Source organism: Heterodontus francisci, chromosome 13, assembly GCF_036365525.1.
Source record: "Heterodontus francisci isolate sHetFra1 chromosome 13, sHetFra1.hap1, whole genome shotgun sequence".
Taxonomy (NCBI): domain Eukaryota; kingdom Metazoa; phylum Chordata; class Chondrichthyes; order Heterodontiformes; family Heterodontidae; genus Heterodontus; species Heterodontus francisci.
Window position 1 is genome coordinate 7279154 of NC_090383.1, and position 22134 is coordinate 7301287.

Sequence of the window (22134 nt, forward strand, 5' to 3'; positions counted from 1 at the left end):
TATAATTTAAATATAAATCCTCAAAACATATACTTAACAAAAAATATAGAAGCACTTTCATAACATAACAAATATGTGAACATTACTCAACTCTGCAAACCCATACGCCTACCTTAACTATTAGAATGTTGTTCAAAGATTTTCGTTGCCAGGCTCTTTCAGACCTAGGGATTTAGTTCCAGTCTATTCTCAGAGCTTTAATTTTTCAACTAAGCTGAGATTTTGCAGCTCCAATTGATTAACTTCTGCATGTGTGGGAAACAGAGATGGAAATTGTAGTTTGTACCCTTTTCCTGTGTAACTCCAATAACCAAAGTGCCTAGTGGCAAGCCATGTCACCATGACAATCAAACCACACGTCATGTTGTGGGCTATCCCTAATTAATGCTACAGGAGAACTATCGGTATTCTAAAAGGTATAGTGCCTCATTGAGCACAGCTTAGAGTCTTTCTTGCAGCTCTCTGGTCAATGCTTTACTCCATTCTAAAGTCCATAAAGGGGAATGTAGTCTATTACTTCACTAAACTCGCACTTCACTGGGTTTGACAATAACAATTACATTTTGTTATGTCTTTTGTCAACCATTTTTTTTTAATTTGGAATTTATGAATTAAATCCAAAAGCATAAGCTAAGTCATAAAACAAATTACAATATTCTTTCCGGTTGTGTAAATGTTTTCTTTGCTGTTTTGACATGTTCCAATATTTTGTGATTCAAAGTAACCCTTGTGGTCTACCTTACATTAAAAATAACATTTACGCATTCAGATTGTATCTTATGTTGTTGTTTGGAATTGCTTTCTAAATGGACTTCTAAAATCTTCTGTGCAAGCATTCTTTTCCAAGAATAATTTTGTGGTTGTGGCTCATTTTTCTAAATACTTCGTCATAAATTTAGTGGGAAGTCAGTAACAACTTTGCTCAAGGAACTAAAACTACTGTAAACATTTTCATTTATTCTATTGGTATGAAGTGTATTATGTTTTCCTCTGACATACTATTGATAAAGACCGATAAATTTCTTATCATGGCAGTCTTCTAATCCATGGTACTGTAGGTTGAATTAATGGTCAGTGCATAGGCATGCTTATTTCATCAACATGAAGCCTTCAATAATGTTCATATTAGAGCACTGCAATGCCCTGTTGGATAGCCTTATATGGGAAATCCCCGACCCGAACCCGACACGTGTCGTCTGGTCCCGTCGGGGTCGGGTAGCAGGCCTTTACACATGTACTGATGTAAAGGCCTGCTACCCAACCCGACCCTGACAGGATCCAACGACACGAGTCGGGTTTGGGGTCGGGTCGCACCTCCAGGCCCGGCATTCGGGCTCAGTCGGGTTTCCTTTGCAGACCTTTAGTTCATATAGCAGAGCTTTAAATACAGTGGTATCTGGAGACATTTGAAGTACATATTTTCTGCTTCTAACACTTATCTTCTATTTTTAAGTAGAGGTTATAAGCTACTGGTGAAAGCAGCTGATATCGGAAGTACTAAAGCCATGGAACGAATAGCCTATGCTTTATTGTTCGGTGACCAACTGCCCCAGAATGTTACAGCAGCTAAAGATCTCTTTGAAGCCCTGGCAGAAAATGGCTCTCATAAAGCCCAAACTGTGAGCTGCTTGAAAATTGATTTAACGTGGAAATATTATGATAAAACATAGTTGGTCCTTTGTGTTGACCTGCAAAAGCTGAATTATCTTTTGAAGGACATACAATTATCCATACTATCTTGATAAAGGCTTTGCCAAATATTACTCATGAAAATGGTTTTGATTCAAATAACAGATGTTGCTGCATGCATTGTAGCTCCATTTAAAAATTACAATATAGATAACCTTGATCAGTTTAAAATAAAAGAGTAAGGATATTCTTGAGAATTTAAGGTTGAGATTTTTTAATATATATATTAAATATAACCTTTTCAGTATTTAACCTGGTGAATCAAAGGGCTTGTAATATATTCCTCCCTCATTTGAAAAATTATCCTTTCCTTCTATACACATTCCCAACCAAGAAGATAGATAGTTGACAAGAGATATTCTGCCAATAGTACTCTGCAACAAACTATTAGGTGGTATGCAAGAAGAGTAAGGACATGTTGAGTTGCCTTTCAATTTTTTTCCCCCTTCTCCCTATGGGGAAATGATTTACCTTCGTTCAACAACAACAACTTGTCTTTATATAGAACCTATAACGTAATAAACTGTCCCAAGGCACTTCACAGGGACATTATAAAGCAAAATATGACATAGAACCACAAAAGGAGATATTAGGGCAGATGGCCAAAAAGCTTAGTCAAATAGCTATGTTTTGAGGAGCATCTTAAAACAGGGGAGAGAGAAAGAGAGACGGAGAGGTATATGGAGGGAATTCCAGAGATTGGGATCCAGGCACCAGAAGGCGCAGCCACCAATGGTGGAGCGACTAAAATCAGAGGCCAGAATTAGAGAAGCGCAAATATTTCCAAGTCATCTTCAAACACTCTGGCTGAGAATAGACATTCACTGTGCGGAAAGCCATAACCCCAAGCCCATATCCTGAAACACCATGTTACAATGCATTAGATTGTTCAAAAATAATACTATTTTATCATGAAAAATGATGTTGCAGATAAAGTTTTGAAGAAATATTTCAATATGCTAATTTTTTCACCATCTTTTCAGATTGATTTATCTGTTTACTATTGTTAAATTAACATTGTTCTGACCTTTTTTCAAACAGTTAGATACATTAAAATATTTTTATATGGATAATAGGTTGTTAAATTAATATCACATCTGTAATCAAACTCTTCTTGAATGCTTAAGGTATAAGAATGTGTCTACGTTCTGTGAATATTTTTGAAGGTTTTAAACGAGTGCTTTTTGGGCTTTTGTTAGGCATTAGGATTCATGCATGCCACTGGTATTGGTGTGGGTTTTAACCAACCTAAGGTAAGAAGATGCAGATAGTGTAATTTTATAAAATAATTAGATCAGAAAGAAGACTAAGTCAGTCTGTTGTTGGTGAGTTCACTGAGGGTGATGTGATGCTACAAAACCTTCAAAGTATTAAGAGCAAATGGTGAGCATGGTGGATGAGTTGAGAATGATGCAATTCATTCAGCTATTGCTCCTAATGGTCTTCAGTTCAGCAAGATCTAACATGACAGCCTTTGCTGATCCTGCATTGCAGTTTCTACTTTCTGTCTGGAATATAGAGATTGGACATAGCAGCTACTGTTCTGCTAAGGGAACATTGTAGATTATTGCCTGTTCTGATATGAGAAGCCTAGAGCAATGTACATGTTTTGTACAAAGAATCAAATTGTTGTCAATCAGAGACTGAGGTTTTTGTACAAGGCAACCTCATAGCCACCAGTGATTTTGGCTTCAGGGACATTGCAATTAATACTTATTGACAGGACTAATAAGGACAAGGTATACCACACAACCTGATCTCTCACGGTCATCCTTCTCCATTCAGATTCATAAATGACCAAAAATAAAGTGAAATTCTACTGCAAATTTAAGCATCAAAAAAACGTTTTTTTAAAAAAAAAAGTCAAAATTAGCTGTTAAAAGACTGCATTGTGAAACAAGCCATTATAATCCATATTGGAACAAAAGGTATCGGCAGGTTTAGGCGAGCAATCCTTCAAAGTAATTTAAGAGTTAGAAAAAAACAAAAAACATCAAGGGATGGACCTATGCAGTAGCATTCTTTTGAAATACTAACAATGCCATGTGCAGAAGCAGGCGTGGATAAACAATATCAACATATGGCTCAGGGCCCAGTATTGGGAGCAAGAAAAGAAAGATTTGAGTTTCTGTAGCGCCTTTCATGACCACAGGCTGTCTCAAAGTGCTTTATAGACAATTAAGCACTTTTTTGAAGTGTAGTCGCTGTTGGAATGTAGGGAACATAGCAGCCAATTTTCACACAGCAAGCTCCCACAAACAGCAATGTGATAGTGAGTAGATAATCTGTTTTTGTGATGTTGATTGAGGGATAAATATTAGCCAGGACACTGGGGATAACTCCCCTGTTCTTTGAAATAGTGCCATGGGATCTTTTACATCCACCTGAGCGGGCTGACGGGGCCTCGGTTTGACATCTCATCTGAAGGACGGTTTTAGGTTCTTGGGGAACCAGAATGTCTTGAGGGTAAAGGAAGTCTGTAGTAATCCAATGGGCTTCACTTAAAGAGAAGAGAAATGGGGTACAGTCAAAGGTTAGAGAGAATAATCGAGGGGTATTTAGACTGAGACACTGAGACAAAGACAAGTTGCCTAGCTAGCAAGGATGGACGAAAATTATGCACAGACTGTAGAATTGGAAGACATGCCAAGGCCAAAGCCTACAAGGCTGCAGCTCTTAGCATTTTGGGGGCTGTTCTGCCCCTTCAAGATCTCTTCACATCTTGTGCTGCTGCAGCAAGGCTGGAGTTTCTTTGGTGGCACTGGTGGGTGCTATCTCAGCAGCAACGGGAATTCTTAGATAATCTTTGGTGCTGAAGCAATGAGCCCCAACCAAATTGTTTGAGATGTTGGCAGAAGTCCTGCCCCACCAGAACACTGCCAGTCTGAGGAAAATCCAGCCACGCTTTCATTGTATTCACTCCTTTTCAGTACCTCTGGCCCTACCTTGAAATATCTTAACAGCTCTTTAGCTGGGTGATGCTTGTGCTTTTTGTCAGTGCCACAGACACTGGTCTATTACTGGCCATTGTCCATTCCCACATCTGGCCATTTGAAGACCTGAGCCAGGACCCGAACCCGGGGTTTATGATCTGAAATTCAGCCATGTGTCCTTAACTGAATCCACTCAGCTCTTCCAACTCTACCTTCAGTGCCTCCAGCTCTAATTCTGCAAATTCCAAAGCTCCTAAAACTTTATTCCTCCTCCAGTACCTATCTCAAGTGCTCAACACCCTAGCGTACCTCGCTGGTTCCAGATCCGTCACTTCTGTAGGTTTCACCTCCTGAGGCTTTCATGGCTCCAGACTTCCTTTATGTTCCTATTCCTCGCCCTTCTTCTTCCAGCTACTTCCACTGACCCATCTAATAGTTCCAAAGCTTGAAATCCACTTTGCAAATGCAGCCATTTGTCATCAATTTATCCCATCCCTTGAAAGCTGATAAGACCCAGCAATTCACAAAGCCGTCCCAGGTTACAATCCCACCAGACAGCAGTGCTCCTAAAGCCCAAAATATTCAATATTTTGAAGTATAGCCCTATTATCATCCCTTTCCAAGCCATGGCCCTATGTACCAGTTTTATTTCACATTCCTACCCATGTCCCTTGTCGCCTCACCCTGCCCAGTCCCTCCTAGCTTGGCACTTCACTTTCTTGCCCATAGGTGATGTATCTTTAATGGCCTGATTTCTGAAAAAGATAGATATTAAGCACATCAGTAAAGAACATGTGTGAGTGTCAGACAGAGGCATTCGAGATAGAGGGGATAGAGACTTACAGGAAAATGAGAAATTAACTGGATAGCTTGATAGAGATATTAACATGTGAGAGATGGGAGAGAGAGAGCGAGAGAGAACGGGGGAAGAGCGAGGGGGAGAGAGAGAGAGACAGGATGAGGATAGGGAAAGAGTGAGGAGGGTGGGGAAGGAGAGGTGAGAAAGTGGGGGGGGGGGGGGAGAGAGAGATGGGGACAAACAGACGAGCAGAGAGAGACACAGACAGAAGGGGGAAGAGAGAGAGATAAAGGAAAGAGATGGTAAAGGAGAGGCACGGAGAAGGATGAAGACAAAAACAGTGACTCAAAAGGAATTGGTCAGAGAGAAAATTAAAGAAAGAACTATATAATTTTCTTTTGTCTGTGAGTAATGTCACAGGAGATTAATTGTATTACAGTCCATTGTATGTTACATGGTATAACATTCTTGCCGTTATAAGAGATTATTTAGAGATACAGCACTGAAACAGGCCCTTCGGCCCACCGAGTCTGTGCCGACCAACAACCACCCATTTATACTAACCCTACAGTAATCCCATTTTCCCTATCACCTCCCAACACTAGGGGCAATTTACAACAGCCAATTTACCTGCAAGTCTTTTGGATGTGGGAGGAAACCGGAGCACCCAGCGAAAACCCACGCAGACACAGGGAGAACTTGCAAACTCCGCACAGGCAGTACCCAGAATCGAACCTGGGTCCCTGGAGCTGTGAGGCTGCGGTGCTAACCACTGCGCCACTGTGCCGCCCTCTGAGTCCTCTGACTCACTGCAACTGATGCTGTAGGAGATCTGTCAGTTTCTTTAATTTTGTCTGTGTTTCCAAAACTTGCACTTCTTAACTCATTGGGAGTTTTGAAATGTTTTATTTGTACAATGGGATACCAGATTTGAACAACTTGTGGGTTTCATTGGTCATAATGCTCTTGTGAGTTCATCACATATTATGTGTTGACTCCCTCGACCAGGTCACAAGTCAGTTATTTTGTATTCCACCATGGAAGGTGACAGTATCACATGTTTCTCATCAATGCCATGCAGCCAAAGTAAATATGAGTGAGCTGGTTACTATTAAAACAAGTGATCATAAGCAATAATAATTCCTAACAGCACTGTGGGTGTACCTACCCCACATGGACTGCAGCGGTTCAAGAAGGCAGCTCACCACTACCTTCTCAAGGGCAATTAGGGATGGGCAAGAAATGCTGGCCTGGCCAGCAACGTCCACATCCCATGAATGAATAAAAAAAAGGAACAGAAGTAGGCTATTAGATCCCTCGAGCCTGCTCCACCACTTCTTAAGATCATGGCTGATCCCTGACCTCAACTGCACTTTCCCACCCAATCCACATATCACTTGATTCTCTTACTGTCCAAAAATCAATCAATCTCAGCCTTGAATATACTCAATGACTGAGCGGTCACAGGCCTCTGGGGTAGAGAATTCCAAAGATTCTCTGAGTGAAGAAATTTCTCCTCATCTCAGTCTGAAATGGCTGACCCCTTAACCTATCCATCGTGAATCTCACTGCATCATACTGTTGAGCTGAGTACTATCAAATTATTTCGTTAGCGTTGAGGCTAGATTTTGTGGACATATTTTTGTACTAAGAAACCTTACTCTAAATATTTTTCAGGCACTGGTGTATTATACATTTGCTGCATTGGGTGGAAACTTTGTAGCACACATGATTTTGGTAGGTGCATTAATTGTAGTGTTTAAATATTGATTAGTCGCATCGCATCAATAGCCAATCATTTTTAAGTGCACGGTATTATATGTAATGATCTCTTTCAACAGGGCTACAGGTATCTTAATGGTATTAATCTGCCACAGCACTGTGAAGCAGCTCTCATTCATTACAGAACTGCAGCAAAATATGGTAATCACCTTTGAATCTGAATAGGAAAAATATTAGTTATCAAAACTTTTGTTATGTTGGAATAGTTTTCAGAATGCACATGCAACAATAATCTGGGAATTTGCTTTTCAGCATTCCTAAGGTTTAGCAAATGGAACGTATTTATAGTTAGACATGTTGCCTGAAATGGTTAGTAACAGGTGGTGGCATCATCCACTTGCACCTCTGGAGAAAAGAAAGAGTTGAAATGAAAAGATGCCCTCCATCTGCACGCAAAGAATAACAAACCTAGCTCAGCATGTCACTGGAGGAGGTTACAGAGATCGGAAGGGGCAAAGGCGTGGAGGGATTTTAAATTTGAGGCGTGGCCAGACTGGGAGCCAATATAGGGCAGCAAGCACAAGGTTGATGAGTGAGCGGAACTTGGTCCAAATTAGAATACGGGCAGCAGGATGATCATAGCCATTTGTGTGCGCTTGTGATTTTTTTTTTTGTTCGTTCATAGGATGTGGCTAGGCCAGCATTTATTGCCCATCCCTAATTTTGCCCTTAAGAAGGTGGCAGCTGCCTTCTTGAACCGCTTCAGTCCATTTGGGGTAGGTACACTTGCAGTGCTGTTAGGAAGGGAATTCCAGGATTTTCACCTAGCGACAGTGAAGGAACGGTGATATCGTTCCAAGTCAGGATGGCGAGTGGCTTGGAGGGGCACTTGCAGATGGTGGTGTTCCCATGCATCTGCTGCCCTTGTCCTTCTAGGTGGTAGAGGTCACGGATTTGGAAAGTGCTGTCTCAGGAGCTTTGGTGCATTGCTGCAGTGCATCTTGGAGATGGTATATACTACTACCACTGTGAGTCGGTGGTGGAGCGAGTGAATGTTTGTAGATGGGGGTGCCAATCAAGCGGGCTGCTTTGTCCTGGATGGTGTCGAGCTTCTTGAGTGTTGTTGGAGCTGCACCCATCCAGGCAAGCAGAGAGTATTCCATCACACTCCTGACTTGTACCTTGTAAATGGTGGACAGGCTTTGGAGAGTCAGGAGGTGAGTTACTCGCTGCAGGATTCCTAGCCTCTGACCTACTCTTGTAGCCAGGGTATTGATATGGCTACTCCAGTTCAGTTTCTGGTCAATGGTAACACTCAGGATGTTGCTAGTGGGGGATTCAGCGATCATAATGCCATTGAATGTCAAGGGGACATGATTACATTCTCTCTTGTTGGAGATGGTCATTGCCTGGCACTTGTGTGGCGTGAATGTTACTTGCCAGTGTTCAGCCCAAGCCTGGATGTTGTCCAGGTCATGCTGCATTTCCACACGGACTGCTTCAGTATCTGAGAAGTTGCGAATGGTGCTGAACATTGTGCAATCATCAGCTAACATCCCCACTTCTGACCTTACAATTGAAGGAAGGTCATTGATGAAGCAGCTGAAGGTGCTTGGCCGAGAGCACTACCCTGAGGAACTCCTGCAGTGATGTCCTGAAGCTGAGATGATTGACCTCCAACAACCACAACCATCTTCCTTTATGCTTGGTATGACCTCAACCAGCGGAAAGTTTTCCCCTGATTCCCATTGACTCCAGTTTTGCTAGGGCTCCTTGATGCCATATTCTGTCAAATGCCGCCTTGATGTCAAGGGCAGTCATTCTCAGCTCACCTCTTCAGTTCAACATTTTTGGCCATGTTTGAACCAAGGCTGTAATGAGGTCGGGAGCTGAGTGGCCCTGGCGGAACCCAAACTGAGTGTCACTGAGCAGGTTATTGCTAAGCAAGGGCTGCTTGATGGCACTGTTGATGACACCTTCCATCACTTTACTGATGATTGAGAGTAGACTGATGGGGCGGTAATTGGCTGGGTTGGACTTGTCCTGCTTTTTGTGTACAGCACGTACCTGGGCTATTTTCCACATTGTAGGGTAGATGCCAGTGTTGTAGCTGTACTGGAACAGCTTGGCTAGGGGCATGGCAAGTTCTGGAGCACAGGTCTTCAGTATTATTGCTGGAATATTGTCAGGGCCCATAGCCTTTGAAGTATCCAGTGCCTTCAGTTGTTTCTTGATATCACATGGTGTGAATTGAATTGGCTGAAGACTAGCATCTGTGATTATTGCTTCAAAGAATCATGGGAAGAGCTGAACACTAATTCAAGCACTCCGTTAACATCAGTCATAAATTTCACACCTAATAATTCTTTGATATTGATATTCTTGCTAAATAAGCTTGTGTTTTTGCCAATATAAATTAAATTTTGCAGTCTTCTATTTGTAATTTTTAAGTTATAAGATGAACAATGCAAATGCTTTAGCTTTCTGATAACCTACAGATGCACTAAAAGGTAACAAAGAGGATGGCATCTCATAACATAGTTAATTCTTGTTTGTTACACATAGTGGCAGATAATGTTGCCCTGAGTGGAGAAATTCTAACTGAAAAGGTTAGACTGACAGAAAGGGCTGAAAATCTTAGTTCCAATGGTGAAATAATGGATTTAGATCTGTACCAGTACTACCAGTTTATAGCAGAGAAAGGAGATCTTCAGTCACAGGTATGAAACGGCACTTCCTTTTTTCTGTTAACTTAAGTTTTTTTTTAAAAAGCAGCAATTTATTACTTTGAGCAGATGTTGCCAAATATTTTGAATAATTAATTTCAAATCTTGCAGATTTTAATTTATTTTCTGATATCTAAGTTTATATTGGTACCCACCCGAAAAGACTTTGGCAAACATGAAGTTCACATTCCCGCATCTGTTGTTCCATTTTGAACTTTTGTTGTAATCCCTTCGTTATGTTCTTTCTTGTATCTTGCCAATAAAAAAAGTATTGAATCGGTGAAATTATTTACTTTTTCTTTTACTTTTTCAGAATAATAGAGTTTGCCTTTGTGGCAGTCTTAAATTGATGAAAAATATGTTCTCTCTTAGGTTGGTCTTGGTCAGCTACATCTCACAGGAGGGAAAGGAATAGAACAAGACTATGAAGTAGGTGTACTCTGAGGAAGGGCTCTTTTGAAGCTGTAGTATAGATGGATAGTGACCAAAGAAAAATGCAAATGTATGTAAGAGTCAATAAAGATAAATTTTAAAAGAAATTTAAAAAACTAAAATCTGCAAGACTCATACGTGGTTCTGGAATCGGTGTGATATGAAATTCAGTGCTGAAATAAGAACCACAATTGTTAAATTGCAGTTCTTCTTTACTTATGTAACTTTATAATGACACAGTATTTACAGCACAGAAACAGGCCAACAGTTCCATGCTGGTGTTTATACTCCATACTCGCTTCTTCCCACCCTCTTCATCTAACCCGATCAACGATGCTTCTGTTCCTTTCTCCCTCGTGTTTATCCAACTTCCCCTTAAATGCATGTCTGCTATTTGCCTCAACCATTTCCTGTGGTCACAAGTTCAACATTATCACCACTCTGGGTAAAGAGGTTTCTCCTGAATTCCTGAATTTGGGACCTTGCAGTGTTCAGTAAGAATGAAATCTACAATTGTACACCCAAAATTCCTGAAGTTGTTTTACTCGGAACTGTTTTGAATTTTTCCCAGTCTAAATTAATTTTTCTTTCCTTCTACGCCATTATTCTGGATTCAGAAGCCAGTTTCCGCTGTCTATTGGGGAAACATCGCCTCTATTTGATGAAACATGGTGCTTCCCACTGGACCATGACCAAGAGCTCATGTGTGAAATCAGGGTACAAACCAGAAACCCAAAACGATGACATTTATTTCCCTGGATTTTTTTCTTTTCAGGTTTTTTTTTATTTCTGTTGACCAATTTATTGAGCATCCTAGTTGCAAAGGAAATAAACTATTTTTATATATCATTTGTTATGCTCTCTCAGGTTGTCCCGGACTGTGTTAGGAAGAGTGAATTAGTTGAGGTACAGCCATTTTTGGTCATGTAAGGAAATGCAGCAGCTAATTTGCACACAAGGTCCAGTAAACAAGAAATGACCAGTTCATCAATTTTGATAGTGTCAGCTGAGGGAGGAATGTTGACTAGGACATCAGAAGAACTCCCTACTCTTCTTTGAATCGGGCCGTGGGATCTTCTGTGTCCTCCAGAACAGATAGAAGGGGTCTTAATTTAGTGTCACATCCAAAAAATGACATTCCCACCCACCACTCCCTTAGTAGTGCATTGAAATGTTGGCCTAGATTCTGCACTCAAATTCAATGGGATTTGAACTCCAGTCCTTCTGACTCAAGCAAGAGTGCTACTGACAACTTTAAACTAACAGTAAATTACCCAATGTGCACAGTTGAGGCCAGTTACTTGAAGCTGATCATGAAGTGACTCTGAAAACAAAAAAGTTGCATTTATATAGCGCCTTTAACATAGTAAAACAACACAACGTGCTTCACAGGAATGTTACCAAACAAAATTTGACACCGAGCCATTTAAGGGGTGATTAGGGCAGATGGCCAAAACCTTGGTCTGAGATGTAGAATTGTAGAATTTTAAGGCATGTCTTAAAGGAGGAGAGAGAAGTAGAGAGATGGAAAGGTTTAGGGAGGGAATTCCAGACCTTAGGGTCAAGACAACTGAAGTCACATCCACCGATGGTGATTAAAATTGGGGGTGCTCAAACGGCCAGAATTGGAAGAGCACAGAGACCTCAGAGGGTTACACAGAATCTCAAGATGTGACTGAGCCATACAGACCAGAGGTTCAATTTCCAGCCTGTGCCAGATTAGCTCGGGTGGCACTGGACAGCTGTAATTGACCTTGAAACTTTCTGCTGTAGGAAGTGGAAAATCAGCAAGGGCTCCTGCTCCTGGTCACTGTCCAGTGACCCTTGCTGGAAAGTGTTGACATGTGGATGTGCACCACTTTGGACAGGATCGTGTTTGGCTACGAACCTGTTAAGGCTCAAAACATGAGAAATGGCTATTTGGCTGAGCCACCAGAGCATGACTTGCCTGTGTGGAAATGCACACATCAGTGTTTTCAATTGGGGGCGGAAGAAAAAGGAAGACGTGCGTTTATATTTTGTTTTATTCACTTCATGGGATGTGGGTGTTGCTAGCAAGGCTAGCATTTGTTGCCATCCCGAATTGCCCTTGAGAAGGTGGTGGTGAGCTGCCGCCTTGAACTGCTGCAGTCCATCTGGTCCGGGCACATCCACAGTGCTGTTAGGAAGGGAGTTCCAGGATTTTGATCCAGTGACTGGGAAGAAACAGTGATATATTTCCAAGTCAGGATGCTCAAGCTTTTAACAAGGAAAGAACTCATAAGATGCTACATTCGATCCACTTTCCTGTCTGCCTCAAAAATCTGGACAATAAGTAAAGATCTGTGGAAGAAAATAGAGGCCTTTGAAATGTGCATGCTAAGATGTATGCTTAAAATTCTTTATACAGACCATAAGACAAATGAAGAGGTGCTTGAAATTGCAAGAGCAAAAAGAACTCTTTAAAAAGTGACATCTACAAAAGAAAACGTCAGTGTTTCAGCCATTTGATCAGAGCTGAAAAGCTACAGAGATCTCTTCTAGAGGGCAAAGTGGAGGGCAGCAGAAAGAGAGGTCGACCTAGGTGTAGTTGGATGATGGACATCACAGAGTGGTTGCAGACGAGCTATAGTGGATGTGTGAGCATGGCGCAAGGTAGACAAGCATGATGTACCGTCACAGTAGATCTCCTGGTAGGAGTAGCTACAAGCAGCAGTAGCAGCAGCAGGATGGTGTGTGGCTTGGAGGGGAACTTGCAGATGGTGGTGTTCCGATGCGTTTGCTGCCCTTATCCTTCCAGGTGGAAGAGGTCACAGGTTTGGAAGGTGCTATCGAAGGAGGCGTGGTGAGTTGCTGCAGTGCATCTTGTATATGGTACACATTGCTGCCACTGTGTATCGGTGGTGAGGGGAGTGAAAGGGGGTAGGCAGGAAAGTGGAGTTGAGTCTGCAAACAGAACAGCCATGATCTTTTAGAATGGCGGGGCAGGCTCGAATGGATGAATAGCCTACTCCTGCTCCTAGTTCATATGTTCGTATGTTGAGATGGTGGATGGGGTACCGATCAAGCAGGCTGGATGGTGTCGAGCTTCCCGAGTGGTGGTGTAGCCGCACAGTTCCAGGCAAATGGAGAGTATTCCATCACACTCCTGACTTATGTCTTATAGATGGTGGACAGGCTTTGAGGATTCAGGAGGTGAATGGTAACCCCCAGGATGTTGATAGTAGGACATTCAGCTATGGTAATGCCATTGAACATCAAGGAGAGATGGTTAGATTCTCTCTTGTTTGACATGGTCATTGCCTGCCACCTGTGGTGGCACAAATGTTACCACTTAACAGACCAAGCCTTGATGTTGTCCAGGTATTGCTGCATATGGACATGGACTGTTTCAGTGTCTGGGGAGTTGCAAATGGTAATTAACGTCATCAGCGAACATCCCCACTTCTGACCTTATGATTGAAGGAAGGTCATTGATGAAGCAGCTGAAGATGGTTGGGCCTAGGACACTACCCTGAGGAACTCCTGCAGTGATGACCTGGGACTGAGATGATTGGCCTCCAACAGCCACAACCATCTTCCTTTGTGTGAGGTATGACTCCAACCAGTGGAGAATTTCCCCCTGATTTCCATTGACTTCAATTTGGCTAGGACTCCGTGATGCCATACTCGGTCAAATGCTGCCTTGATATCAAGGGCAGTCACTCTCAGCTCACCTCTGGAGTTCAGCTATTTTGTCCATGTTTGGACCAAGGCTGTAATGAGGTCAGGAGCCGAGTACCCTGGCGGAATCCAAACTGAATATCAGTGAGCAGGTTGTTGCTGAGTGAGTGGCGCTTGACAGCACTGTCAATGACACTTTCTATCACTCTGCTGATGATTGAGAGTAGACTGATGGGATGGTAATTGGTCGGATTGGATTTGTCCTGCTTTTTGTGGACAGGACATAGAAGGGCACTTTTCCTCATTGTCGAGTAGGTGCCCATATTGTAGCTGGACTGAACAGCTTGGCTAATGGTGCAGGTAGTTCTGTAGCACCAGTCTGCAGAACTATAGCCACGATGTTGTCAGGGCCCATAGTCTTTACGGTATACAGTGCCTTCAGTTGTTTCTTGATATCATGTGGAGTGAATCGGATTGACTGAAGACTGGCATCTCTGATGTTGGGGAACTCAGAAGGAGGCCAAGATGGATCATCCATTCGGCACTTCTGGCTGAAAATGGTCGCAAATGCTTCAGCCTTTTCTTTTGCACTGATGTGCTGGCTTCCCCCATCATTGAGGATGGGTATATTTGTGGAGCCTCTTCCTCCTGTTGTTTGTTTAATTGTCCATGACCATTCATGACTGGATATAGCAGGTCTGCAGAACTTTGATCTGATCCATTGGTTGTGGGATCACTTAGCTCTGTCTATTGCATGCTGCTTCTGCTGTTTAGCATGCAAGTAGTCCAGTGTTGTAGCTTCACCAGATTGACACCTCATTTTTAGGTGATGCTCCTGGCATGTTCTCCTGCACTGTTTATTGAACCAGGGTTGATGGTAATGATAGAGTGAGGGATATGCTGTGTCATAAGGTTACAGATTGTGGTTGAATACAATTCTGCTGTTGCTGATGGTCCACAGTGCCTCATGGATGCCCAGTTTTGAACTCCAGATCTGTTCTGAATCTATCCCATTTATCACGGTGGTAGTGCACATAACACAGTGGAGGGTCTGCTCAGTGTGAAGATAGGACCTCGTTTTCACTCCTACCAATACTGTCATGGGCAGATACATCTGCAATCGGTAGTTGGTGAGGACAAGGTCTATTAGGTTTCTCCCTCTTGTTGGTTCCTTCACCATCTGCCACAGGCCCAGTCTGTCAGATCTGTCCTTCAGGTCTCAGCCAGCTCGGCCAGTCGTGGTGCTATCGAGCAACTCTTGGTGATAGCCATTAAAGTCCCCCACCCAGAGTACATTTTGTGCTCTTGCCACCCTCAGTGCTTCTTCCAAGTGGTGTTCAACGTGGAGGAGTACTGATTCACCAGCTGAGGGAGGGCAGTAGGTAGTAATCAGCTTTAGGTTTCCTTGCCCATGTTTGACCTGATGCCATAAGAGTTCCAGAGTCAATGTTAAGGACTCTTAGGGCAACTCCCTCCTGATCTTATACCACTGTGCTGCCACCTCTGGTGAGTTTGTCCTGCCAATGGGACAGGACGTACCAGGAATGGTGATGGTGGTGTATGGAACATTGGATGTAAGGTACGTTTCCACGAGTATGACTACGTCAGGCTGTTGCTTGACTTGTCTGTGTAGGTTTCTCACTTTTGTTGGTTCCCAATTTTGGCACAAGCCTCCAGATGTTAGTAAGGAGGACTTTGCAGGGTTGACAGGGCTGGGTTTGCCATTGTCATTTCTAGTGCCTAGGTCGATGCTGGGTGTTCCTTCTGGTTTTATTCCTTTTCAACTTTTGTGTCACGGTTTTGTACAACTGAGTGGCTTGCTAGGCCATTTCAGAGGGCATTTTAAGAGTCAACCACATTGCTGTACGTCTGGAGTCACATGTAGGCCAGACCAGGTAAGGACTGCAGATTTCCTTTCCTAAAGAACATTAGTGAACCAGATGGGTTTTTGCATCAATTGAGAGTTTCATGGTCACCATTATTGAGGTTAGCTTTCAATTCCAGATTTTTATTGATTAATTGAATTTAAATTCCCACAGCTGTGCGGTGGGATGTGAACCCATGTCCCCAGAGTATTAGCCTAGCTCTCTTGATTACTAGTCCAGTGACATTACTTCGCCACCATCTCCCCATTTTTATGGCCACTGGATGTCTCAAAGTACTTTACAGTCAGTTATGTACTTTTGAAGTGTAGCTGCTGTAGGAAAAGTGGCAGCCAATTTGCACACAGCAAGCTCCCACAAATAGCAATGTGATAAAGGCCAGATAATCGTTTTTTGTGATGTTGATTGAGGGATAAATATTGGCCAGTACATCAGGGATAACTCTGCTGGCCCTCCTTGAAATAGTGCCATGGGATCTTTTATATCCACCTGAAAGGGCAGATGGGACCTCAGTTTAACACCTCATCCAAAAGATGCACCTCCAACAGTGCAGCACTCCCTCAGTACTGCATGGAGTGTCAGCCTTGATTTTTGTGCTCAAATCCTAGAGTGGGTCTTGAACCCACAACCTTCTGACTCAGCTGAGAGTGCTACCAACCGAGCCACAGATTTTGTAAATATTCTATTCCAGGTTTAAGACTTACTTATTTTATAATGCAAGTAGAGGTTTACTTATAGATAGTCTTTTTGAATGCAACAAGATTTTTGTAATAAACATAGTAAACTGTTTTTTCTCTTCCTGTAGAAGGCTTTCTACTACTTATCAAAAGCTGCTCATGGTGGCAGTACAAATGCCTTGGGGTTTTTAGGAAAGGTAATAATGCTACGCGTTATAAAATTGGTGATTTATTTTTTGTATCAACACAGTTGTCCTCTTTATTGATTGTAATCTGTATAACAAATTGTTCTAACATGACACAGAACATGACTACATAATTTACTTTTCAGCTTTTGTGAAATTATCGAAAGCTTAGAGTATAATGTAAAGGTATTTTAGATAGTAAAACTGTTGTATATCTGCTTCTGAGCCTGTGAAATCATCTGTTCCAATCTGCAGCATTCTAATATGTTCCCAGTAATAAGCCAAGCCAGACAATATAATGTTAGTTGCAGTTATTTATCATTCCCATGCAATATTGCAGTCTCCCTATAGAGGGCAGAAAATGGTGATTTAAGGCAAGATTGAATATCAACCATGTGTCATTAAAACAGACTTTATTTTAAGTAATAGATCAAATTAAACAACACTTTGCTTTCAATAGTACCTAAATCATAGCCAGCACTGGGGATTCAGTTTTTTTTAAAGAAACAACTGAACTATTGAATGTTTTAGAAATGCAGATGACTACAGACTGAGAAATTTGCTGACACTGCTCCAGTTTCACACAAGCTGGGCCGGCTGTGTTTAGAAAACCTGGTCTACATGTGGCCTAATCAACATGTCCTTAAAGAGACCGTGCAGTCGATGATACTCCAGAATGCCAGGTGGTGAAGGATAGAGCCGGAACTAATCTTTACACATTTTTTCTAAGCATTTGTTTACAGAGACACACTTTACAAACATGCACCTGACCCAACAACCACAGTTTCAATCTATGCCTATTTATAGGGGCACATGTGAGTCCCCAGTTAATGCCCACCATCTGCAGACAATTAAATGTGACTAATTTACAGTTAACACAGTCCCTCATCAAAAGGTGCCTTTTTAAAAAACACATAGCTGAATGTGTGCTTCTCCCGTCTACATTAAAACCGCAGGTCACTGTTGACCGCTGCTCGTCCCGCTCATCCGATCGCTGTCTCACTTTATGACCCCTCAGTGTTTATCTATCTCGAATGAAGAAACCGTTTTATTTAACTGTAACTTTGTTTTCTAGATGTATGCTGAAGGGAATGAAGTTGTGCCTCAGAACAATGAAACTGCTCTCATGTACTTTAGAATGGCAGCTGAAAGGGTAAGCCTTGCAAATTTTTCACACAGCCTCAAGTCTGATGGATTTCATCATCAATTTTCTAATGTATGCAGCTCCTAAAATCTGAACCATAACTATAAATATTAAAATAACAACAGTAATGGCAGTAAAGATGTTCTTACAAGTAAACCATAAATCTTGGTTTGAAGTGTGTCTGTGTGGGGAATCTGGTAAGTACAGTTAAGAAAGGAAGCCAAGGAAAACCATCTCTTTTAGACAAACATCTGATCTGTTTCATGTGCAGGAATGATGCTTATTTCCATTGCTGAAGGGGTAGTTGCAGATATTGAAATAATTTTATCAAGCAATCTTTATCTCTCCCACTGTTTACACTACTGGGGGTGTCAGGAAAGAAAAGGGGAATGGAGAGCACAAAGATGTTGGTCTTTCTTCGTCCCTCTCCTGATTTTGAACTTGAAAGTTATTTTTTAATGTGGTATTGTGGAGAGAAGTTGGAGTAAGGGCTTAAAGATATGCTGCAGGCAGGCACTTAAAGCTCTGGATATAGCTCTGATTACGAAGTATTTGGTCAAGTTACACATTTGACTTTGGTAATAGGACAAAAGTTGCTAGTACGTATCCAGAGCAACATGTTTTTGAAGAATGGCAAATCTTGGAACGGCATGTGGAATTGCTCTTAAATCTCTACAATTCTTTTTATACACTCGGAGAATAAGGAGAAACTTCTTTGCCCAGAGATTGATTCTAATGTGGAACACACTACCACAAGGTGTAGTGGAGGTGAATAGTACCGATGCATTTAAAGCGAAGCTAGATAAGTGCATGCGGGAGAAAGGAATAGAAGGATATGCTGATGGGGTTAGATGAAGTGAGGTGGGAGGAGGGTCATTATGAGCATAAACACTGACACGGAGCTTTTGGGCTAAAATGGCCTATTTATGTGCTTTAAATATTGTGTAACCACAATCATCACATTTATGATGCATATCTCTTCATCCAACTGAGTCCCTTCTTTTTCCTCCAAAGTCTGTCTTGCAACTCTATTCAGACTTCACTCACCTGGTTAACTGAAGCTACAAGCAAGCAAGCTACTTTTATGATGTATCATATCTTTGAATTAACTTTTCGAATAAAAATGTCAGGGGAGACACTATTTTTTAATAATAAGGGTGTTCAGGCCCATTTATGTACAATGCCTGAATATGTCAAATTACATTTTTATCAAATGGTATCTGAGATTTCTGCTGGTGCTTTTAAGAATCTATTTCCATGACTCTGTCAGCTATCCTGTGAAGATTGGAAATGAGTGGCCCTGTTTAATATATGTTTAATATATATTTAAATGCATTTAATTTTCAATCCTTTGCTACTATTAAAGCTGCAAATACACTTGTCAGATGGTATGTTAGATGTGCCAGTTGGAGTTAGATATTGGGTATTTAGGAGGGGTCCAGATATGCTAGCACTAGTTTGTAACTTATGAAAAGTTCCCTGTAAACACTAAATTTGGTGTTTTGCTATTGGTTCTGTTTCTCTGCCTGTCTCTCCTTTCTTTCTTTCTTTCTCTCTCTCTCCCTATTTCTGTGTCTGCCTCTCTGACTTGTGTATGTCTCTGTCTGCCTTTCATGCTGTTTTTGTATCCCTCTGTTTCTCCATCTGTTTTTTGTCACTCTCTGCCTGTCTCACAAGTGTGAGGAGTTCGAATGGTTGTCTTCACTGTCAGCAAAACAGTGATTATCCGATAAATAGACGCCTATATTTGCTTTAAAAATGCAACTTGGTTTAAAAATGATAAACTCACATGTCTCTCTGTCTCTCTGTCTCTGTCTCTCTGTGTGTCTCTCTGTCTCTTTCTGTGTGTGTCTCTCTCTCTCTGTCTCTCTGTGTGTCTCTCTGTCTCTTTCTGTGTCCCTCTGTCTCTCGCGCTCTCTCTCTCGCTCTCTCTCTCTCTCTCTGTGTGTCTCTCTCTCTCTGTGTCTCTCTCTGTATCTCTCTCTGTCTCTCTGTGTGTGTCTCTCTCTCTCTCTCTCTGTCTGTGTCTCTGTCTCTCTCTCTCTCTGTGTCTCTCTCTCTGTCTCTCTCTCTCTCTCTGTCTCTGTCTGCTCTGTCTTAGGTGACTGCTTTTTTGCCTCAATGAACTTCTAGGCCTGAGGTCTTCCATTAAATATATATTATACGAACATATGAAATAGGAACAGGAATAGGCCACTCGGCCTCTCGAGCCTGTTCCGCCAGTCAACTGGCTGATCTGATTGTAACCTCAACTCCACATTCCCTCCTACATATAAGATCCTGAGGGGTCTTGACAGGGTGGATGTGGAAAGGATGTTTCCCCTTGTGGGAGAATCTAGAATTAGGGGCCACTTTAAAAATAAGGGGTTGCCCATTTAAGACAGAGGTGAGGAAAAATATGCTCTGTCAGAGGGTTGTGAGTCTTTGGAACTCTCTTCCTCAAAAGATGGTGGAAGCAGAGTCTCTGAATATTTTTAAGGCAGAGGTAGATTCTTGATAAGCAAGGGGGTGAAAGGTTATTGAGGGGTAGGTGGAAATGTGGAGTAATCAGTTCAGCCATGAACTTATTGAATGGCAGAGCAGGCTCGAAGGGTCATGTGGCCTACTCCTGCTCCTAATTCATATGTTTGTATGTTTGATCGTATGTAAATCAGTGGCCCTGATAATATCTCATCCATTACTTGGCATAACACCCATACTGTTATAAAATAGCAGAGCCTCCACTTAACTCACTGCGTGCAGCAGCACAGAGATCTGCTAGTATATGGACAAAAAATGAATGTTCATCACCTTTCAGATGTTATGTAGCTGTCATTTTCTTGTTGGGGTCCATGGCCCCTACGTCTGTTCTTTCAGCAGATCTTGAATACTGTATCTAATGTCTTATTTCAGGGCAACCCTATTGGACTAACAGGTTTAGGATTAGCTTACCTTTACGGAAAAGGAGTGCCGGTGGTAAGTTTCCTGCTCTGAACAAAATGACTTATGACTGAAAAAAAATCATAAACTGTGTTTCCGATGTAAAGTAGGTCTCTTTATTACATTTTGTTTCAGGATTATGAAGAGGCTTTAAAATACTTTAAGAAGGCAGCTGATAAGGGCTGGGTAGATGGACAGTTTCAGCTAGGAGTCATGCACTATGGTAAAGACAAGAAATGCATCATTTTGCCATATTATTGCTTGAAATTGACATAAATTACGTGATATGCTATCCCATGATTGAATGTAAACATATTTTTTATTACAGCTGGGTTAGGTGTGAAGAGAGACTATAAAATGGCCATTAAGTATTTTCATCATGCCTCTCAAGCTGGGCATGCCCTGGCCTTGTACAATCTAGCTCAGATGTATGGAAGTGGAACTGGAGTGGTTAGATCCTGTCTCACTGCTGCTGAGGTAATAGAACCAGTACAATTAATTTTAAAGGAATTAGTGCAGTTGATTTGAATAGTAAAATAAGAAAGAGTGGAAGGAGAAAAGGCCAAATGGACCTGCAAGCTTATTCCTTCCATGGACATGTCAGATTTTAACTCAGTCAAAACTCATTCACTTACACAGTTAAAATCAGGCCCATACCATCCACTCCATCATGGACACAACTCAACCCATTTAATTTTGTATTTTTCCCCCTGCCACTTGAAAAACTTCAGAGTATCTATCTCACCTTGCATCCTATGTTAGACATCATTATCTTACATCCTACATTAATCATCCTAATTGGGTGCCTGATTGACACAGTTTCTACTCTAAATAGTTCAGGAAGAATCAGTTTACAGACTATTTGTGATCATCTCCATCTGTTCTGTATCCTCAATACTGTTCTTAACCAGATTATTCGAACTCCTGTTTAGAAGTGTTGATGACACATTTCTGGCTGTGGCTCTGTATGTATATCCATTATTCTTGAAAACAAATCTTTCAATTCAATTTTGTTTGAATCCAGTTAATATTAGAATGTTATTGAATTTGCACTTGCAGTATAAACTAAATCATCTATTTTTCATCTAGCTTATGAATGCTTCTCAGAATTTAAAAAAGCCTTTTGTAACTTGTCTGTAGTAAAAACAGGTTTCATTCTGAGCATCATAACTTAGAACCTCAAATCCCAGAATTACTCCATCACTGGTCTCTGAACCCTCTCCAATGCCACCTAGCCCTTCTCCATCCGCCATTGCCCCCTCTCCTCCACCCCTGTATCACTCCTTCCATCTTCTGACATGAAGGCTGACACAGTATTTAGTTACCAGGCCACGGTATACTTCCAAGCCAGCCCAGAGGACTCTTACCATATCGGGCAGTTTG

General features: G+C 41.7%; 1 protein-coding gene across 1 annotated transcript in view; it reads left to right on the top strand.

The window, feature by feature from the left end:
• LOC137376206 (protein sel-1 homolog 1-like) overlaps nt 1-22134 on the top strand; it is a 48451-nt gene that overhangs the window by 16684 nt on the left and 9633 nt on the right. Inside the window, exons 5-15 of the mRNA XM_068044312.1 lie at nt 1454-1619; nt 2889-2942; nt 7099-7158; nt 7263-7344; nt 9709-9863; nt 10242-10298; nt 16632-16700; nt 17764-17841; nt 20725-20787; nt 20887-20974; nt 21080-21228. Of these exons, the coding sequence (XP_067900413.1) occupies nt 1454-1619; nt 2889-2942; nt 7099-7158; nt 7263-7344; nt 9709-9863; nt 10242-10298; nt 16632-16700; nt 17764-17841; nt 20725-20787; nt 20887-20974; nt 21080-21228 (1021 nt within the window). The remainder of the gene's footprint in view (nt 1-1453; nt 1620-2888; nt 2943-7098; nt 7159-7262; nt 7345-9708; nt 9864-10241; nt 10299-16631; nt 16701-17763; nt 17842-20724; nt 20788-20886; nt 20975-21079; nt 21229-22134) is intronic.